The 6,926-nt window shown below is 31.3% G+C and overlaps 1 protein-coding gene across 8 annotated transcripts in view; it reads left to right on the top strand.

The window, feature by feature from the left end:
- The first annotated feature begins 890 nt into the window (after positions 1-890).
- The window catches only part of LOC103577124 (forkhead box protein P1), a 149,348-nt gene continuing 143,312 nt past the window's right edge, over positions 891-6,926 (top strand). For all 8 annotated transcript variants that reach the window (XM_008557636.3, XM_008557635.3, XM_008557634.3 and 5 more), the window contains exon 1: positions 891-1,585. In XM_008557636.3, coding sequence (XP_008555858.1) covers positions 1,556-1,585 — 30 coding nt within the window. In that variant the 5' untranslated portion in view covers positions 891-1,555. The remainder of the gene's footprint in view (positions 1,586-6,926) is intronic.

The raw sequence follows: 6,926 nt of genomic DNA, 5'->3' as shown, positions 1-6,926 counted from the left end.
TAGTGATAATTATTCACAGACTGTTAGTTTAAACGAAAAAAAAAATTAACATCAGACTTATTACAGTTCGCCGCTGGAAAAATTAGACAAAAAAAAAATTTGAATAAGTAGCTGATCAAAGATCAAGTGATCTATTGGACGACAAACATCGATAGAATAATTATACCTAATTAGAGAGATAATTAAAAATTCAAAGTTAATTAAAAAATAAATGTCATAACCATCATAAATATAAATAACATGAATTATTTTTTTATAAATAAAAATTTAATGGAAACTCGGTTAGCAGGTTGTTTAAAATTTACTTGAAGGCATCTTATGCGTTAGTGTGTTTTAAAAGACATGCGAGTGATCGGAACATAATTTTTAGTCCTTGAAAATAGATTGAAAATTATACCATTGACAAATGATTTACATCTGTCTAAAAAAAAAAAATTATTTAAATTTTCATCATATATATATATATATATATATATATATATATATATATATATATATATATATATATGTGTATATTTTTTTTTTTACTCTTTCAACAGTAAATATTATCGCAGATCGTAAATAATCGTGCAAAAAATGAACTTTTTTTTAAAACAACAATTTTCAAATTATTTATTATTTTGTTGTGAAAAAAAAAATTCTAATCTGTTTAAAATAAATGTTATCATAAATTGCAAAAAAAAAGTACAATAACTTTAGCACTAAATCATAACGTGATTAATACAGCATAGGTATATATTTATAAATATATATATATATATATATATATGTATATTCATAAATGTAACAAGGAGGGATATGAAGTCAAGTTGTATAGCGAGAGAATCTGACTACAAAACGTGTTGTACATAAAGTGCGCCGACTCAGTAGCCGCGTGGCCACGGAAGCCGAAGGTTTTCGCGGTGGAACAATTCGAGGCGCTGCAGAGTCGCGACGGCAGCCACCGGCGCGCGATCATATACAAAGCACGCACTCGGCTATATATATGTATACATATACATATCTTTATACACACTAAATACATACATATATGTATGTATATGTATATATATATATATACATATATACATACATATGTATCTACATCTACTCCTTCCACGGAACAATCAGCGGTGTACGTAAACACTTACTGAGGGTCATCACCGATAAGCTCAGCTGTTCTGTATCAATTAAAAATAAATAAATTACGAATAATTAAATAAATAACTCTATTAATAAATCGACATCGCGAAAGTTCGCGGCACTCGGGTCTAATAAAAAAAAATTTCATAACTCAGTAATAAAATAAGTAAATTGAGGAAAAAAAAAGTAATTAAAATACAGTGACGTTATCGATATCATCCCTCGTAAACACGTGGTCCGGCGCACGCGGCCCACGCCGGTGGAGAGAGCGGGGGTCACTCTGGGTGGGAGAAGAGAGAGAGACTGATTGAGACAGAACTTAATTTAAATAAATAAAGTAACAACAGTAATAATTATAAAAAGGTGTTTTTAATCATCAAGAACGGATCAATCAGCAGAAAAGTTTATTGAGGATCTGGTGACGAGTCGGGATATGTTGGAGCCACGCTGGAGACCCGTCCAGGTAGACCCGTCATGTCCAACATCCAAGCATATTCCATCGCACTTAAATATTTTTTTTTAAATGATAAATAGTTACACTGCAATTCATACCTCTCACTATTTGTCTCTCTCTCTTTTTCCACTTGATTTTTTAATGCACTCGCAACTATGTTATGAATTTTGCAACCTTTTTACAGCTTTTTTGCCTCCTTTGCCATCTAAATTTTTTTCAAATAGCCTTTGATTTTTTTTACGATGGAATAATGCTCCCTTTACTTATTTATTATAATTACTAATTAAAAATATACGTGTGACATTTTATTAATAATTGATTTTTTTCTGCTATAAAATAATAGTGATATTTTTTTTTTAATTGCACGCAAGTTTTGAACGTGAACCTGCCAACGTAATGGATTTATTATGTCAAGACACTGAATAAATTATTACAGATTCCGTCAGTAGTTAATCGATAGCATTTAATACTGATTACAATATAATATTATTTTAAATTAGACAAGTTTTAAAACAACTTTTATGAATAATCACAATTATTTACCATTAATTAATTATTTAAATTGTTATAAATTATCTGATCTTATAATTTATAAGTCAGCTTATAGTAATTTTTATAAATTTATCAGCGTATAATTATCACACATGTATGTGTAAATATATAATAAGGTATGGTAAATGTGTTACAATCGATTTGACAGATTGAAGAAAAGTGTCATTTGAATATAGATACCGGCAATAAGTAATTATTAATAAAACATACCCGTTAGTATAACATACGTCTATACAACGATAACGATTGCTAAATAATTGATAAAGCTAATTGACAGAAACAGAAATTTCCATTTTACAGAAGCAAAAATAAACATGTTACAAAAATAAACATGACGTATTGACGAATTTCAGATGTATCAAATTCCATGTACACTATTCCCAACTTAATACGCTGCACGAAATTTAAATATCGTCGTTATTATTATAGTCATGATGAAAATTATTATTATTGTTATTATTATTATTTAAATAAAAAATAAGGGGGTAAGTATGCACTAGGGGGTAGTTTTGTAGGTGGTACAGTATGGAGACGAAGGCGTTCCCAGACAACTTGGTGGGCGTTAAAGAAACTTGGGAGGTACAACACCACCCTCTGTAGCTAAAACCAGGTTGACGTTCCCTTACCACCGCGAGCCCCTTGCACTCTTACCTTATCATCGACCCCCTAGTCTCTAGCCCCCACCCCGACCCGAACCTATACCTCTTTCATTTCTAATTTATTTCTACGGAAAAAAATCTACTCATCGATCTTGAGCAGCCATAAATTATCTTCCTGATAATTTATTTAAATTATTTAAAACGTTTTATCAATCACTATTGTCATTCTTCAAATATTTTCCATCTTTGAATTTCCAATTTTTGGAGTTTTTTTAAAATATTTCGGACGACTGAGAAAATTTTGATATTTTATTGTTCTGAAAAAAAATATTTATAAACATTATTTGGGTGTAAAAAGTATCTGCGCTTGGTGAAGTGTCACCGAGTCTTGCACGACGCACTTCCTGGTGGTGGCGCATCTGGAGAAGGGAAACTCAGCATGTAGCCATCCAGCTGCAAGCCAGCTAAGGGACGATGCTACGAACCGAAATATAGGACATAGCACTGGAGACTACTGGTGCGCCGTTGCATCTCGACCACTTCCGGCTTAGCAAGCTCCACCCACTTTTATATTAATCACGTCTTGGTTTGCTACCCCGGGTAACCCCGTGACAACCCCGTTAGCCTGGAATTTTCTCTTACTCGGAATTCACCATCTTCCTCCGGTGAGCGATTTCCTCTGCCCGGGAGGACCACACCTCTTGCCCGTTGGCTTATTCATGTCCTGCCAACTCTTTACCATTTTTCCAGTACTGCTTTTCTCTATTTTTATCTCTGCTCATCAGTTTCTATTTTATTTTTTTTTTTCTATTCTCTATTTTCTATTCCATCTCCGTCTTTTTTAAATCAGCTTTGAAACTACAAAATTATCATTATTGCCAACATGTCCACTTTGTCCGATTCACATCAAATTTATCTACTTAATTCAAAAAAATCTGTACAAACAAAAAATATAAGACCGTCCAAAATGGGTACGCTCGGGAAAAAATTCTCTTTTAATTCTGAGTTGCCTCTGAAAATTTTTTTTTTTTAATTTGAGTAAAAAGGAATTAGACTCAGAAAATAATTATTTATATATTATTACCAAAATAACGGGTGTGAAATTTAAATGAGGTTTGAAATAAAATTCTAGAGTAAAGGGATCGAAAAAAAAAATTATTTTACAAAAACAAATCGTAGGTTTATTAAATACACTAGTAAAATTTTGAAGTTTTGGGTACTTTAATTTTTTTGAATTTCCTCTATACATTTTCATTATTAATGAAAATATAAAAATAAAAAAAATCAACCAAGTAAACATGAGTGAACAGATATATAGAGTAATATAGAGTGATTTTGTAACTTGATGGATTTGTCAGAGAGAGTTATAGTGCAGGTTACACTACAGGGTTTTGAGATCGATTGTAAATGTATGCTCGAGGTGGATGTCAATAGAAACAGAGAATCGAGGCAATTGGAACCGCGGCAAGTACAATACTCGTAGTATACATAATGACCGTGGTATACATGATGAAAAGGGTGAGTGGAAGCGGGGTAGATGCCGGGTGATAAAGAGAGTGAGGAAACTAGGGTGAGAGTTAACTTGTTACGTTGTCGAATGCCGTTTGGATTCGATGATTTGCCGATCTATGACTCCGTGTAGAATGTACTCCGCTCTTCATAACCAGCAAACCTGACGTTGCTTCCCCGCAATCAACACCCGCTTGGCTCACTTAGTCCCCGAATCGACGATTTGTTAAGCCCTTCCTTGCTCTTCGGCCCTTTAACCCGCACCGTCATCCTGGCTAACACGCGACAGTGCCTATACCAACCTTCATTTACTATCGATGCTGACGTGATGCATTAAATTATAATCATGATTGCAGGCTATGCGATCACGCCCAAACTGTCGCTTTATTACCTCACTTTACATTTGAGTACATGTTTATTATTTACTTGTTGACATTGTTGCAATACATATATATATATATATATATATATATATATATATATATATATATATATATATATATATATTAATATCCAATATTTATCTTATCATTCATTGTTATTAATATTTGCATACGGAAGTCAGGTTAAAACGGAAAACTATAACTACCTTTAGATGAAAAATTCAAATAATTTTTTTTTCTCACTTGTCACCCGATTATTAAAACATTAAGACAAAAAAAAATAAATAATATCAGATGATCTCTTAAGTCTCTGACAAAACCCAAAATTTTACATGCGATGACGTAAAATCTTTAAAGTTCAAAATTCAAAAATTAAAATTTTTTTTTTATGTACAGTAAAATAATTTTTAGTACGAATAATTTTACTGTTACAATTAAAATTTTTAAATCCAAAAAATAAAATCAATTTTTTTGATAAAAAATTTTATCCCAGTATCATAATTGTCACTAATTCTTTACCGTCTCCACATGTAGATGTGGAGTAAATGAACTCCATAAGTCTCAATTTTCACCGAACTTGTTTAAAAAAAATCTATATCTCTATACATTAATAGAACTCAAAATTTACAGTAAATATATAAATACAAGTAAAAGATACTAAGTGTAATTAAACGTTGTCTTTATTACGTCTTGGTTATCAACTATAAACATTTAAAATGACGAAACATAGTTTACTCTAAAATTTACAGAGGTCAGGTATGTTTTACTGATTTTACCTTGATTCCAAGTCTTGTTTGTTGTTAAATCACACGGTCTCTATAACTCGGAGTTGACGTTTCTCTAAATTATTAATCATCACTAATTAATAACCAATAACATTAATAACAAACAATACCAAGTAATAAATCAAACTGCACAGTTGACCAAATTTGACGCAATGAGATGTGAAATAAAGGTACAAATATTATAATTATTTTATAAATTTCTTGTATACATTACGTTCAATGAAATTTACCTCGTGTTACTATTAATTAATTATTTACTGAAATACTTGACCTCATTACGTTACTACCAAAATACCCAAACTCAACATCTCAATATAATTGAATTTATTATTATTATTTTTAGTGTGTAATGGACAGCTTAACTTTATTATTTATATTATTGTTGTGTGTAAAAATATGAGAATAAAAATTCAAGGCCGGCGATTATTAATTCCCATCGGAGGGAAATCGAGCCGACTAGACTCACCCCTATTATATATTTCCACATTCCCACATCCTACAGCCCCGTTCTCGACAGAAGCAGCCCGATGGGTTTGCATACACTCGATATTTCAATATTTCCTTTTATTTCTTTGTTTGTGCCTACATACTGACAGGGTTAAAGTGCACTTGCAGATTATTTCTGTATTCAATTCTACACACACACACATTTATACATATATGTATATGTGTATAAACATATTTATGTTTTTATATATATTCTATTCATCTCACACCCTCTTGTATCTATTCTCTTCCGATAATATTTTTTTCATTTTCTCTTAATATTTTAAAATTCTTCAAATACAATACATACTTCATTAAATTCAGTATAGTTGACACGACAAATGATTTTTATCAACAATAGTATCAATATAATTGTTATTATTTTTTTTTTATTTTAAGAACAAAGAAAAAATTTTTTTATTTTTCCGACCAACTTCTTTTATGTAAAGTTTCATTTTACGTGAACAAGTTAATTAATTAATTAATTAATTAATTAATAATCGATCATTAAATCAGATTATTACCAAATAATCAATTAATTTGAATAAGTTATCAGTGCGTTTGATAAAACGTCTAAAATGTGTTAAAAAAAAAAAAAAAAATCAACGGAGGTCAATGGCCTAAAAGTAATAGTCGTTTAGTCGTTTACGAGCGTCATCATTATTTCGTAATTATAAAACCTGAGATTGTGGGTAAAAAAAGAGAGTATTATAGTGTGTGAGGGAGAAGCTGGGACTAGAGCGAATCACGCAAGGAAAGCCTCGACTTCGTGCTCAGTGGCCGTCAGGGAACTCTTATCAGTTTGTCAACACCGTTTGCTTCAACTGTCTGAGAGATTCCAATCGTCTTTCTCATTCCCTCTCTCTCTCTCTTGCTTATTCCCAAACTCCCTCCCCACTAAACACCCTCGCTCATTCTTGTTTTATGCCTATTTTCCCTCTCATTCTTATTTTATCCTTACATATTACACATTCTGTCTTTAATCTCTACTCTGTTATACTCTGTCTCATTTACCATTTCATTTGTACTTTACCAT

This window comes from Microplitis demolitor, chromosome 5 (assembly GCF_026212275.2).
Source record: "Microplitis demolitor isolate Queensland-Clemson2020A chromosome 5, iyMicDemo2.1a, whole genome shotgun sequence".
NCBI classification, from domain to species: domain Eukaryota; kingdom Metazoa; phylum Arthropoda; class Insecta; order Hymenoptera; family Braconidae; genus Microplitis; species Microplitis demolitor.
This window is presented reverse-complemented; position numbering and strand designations above follow the sequence as displayed.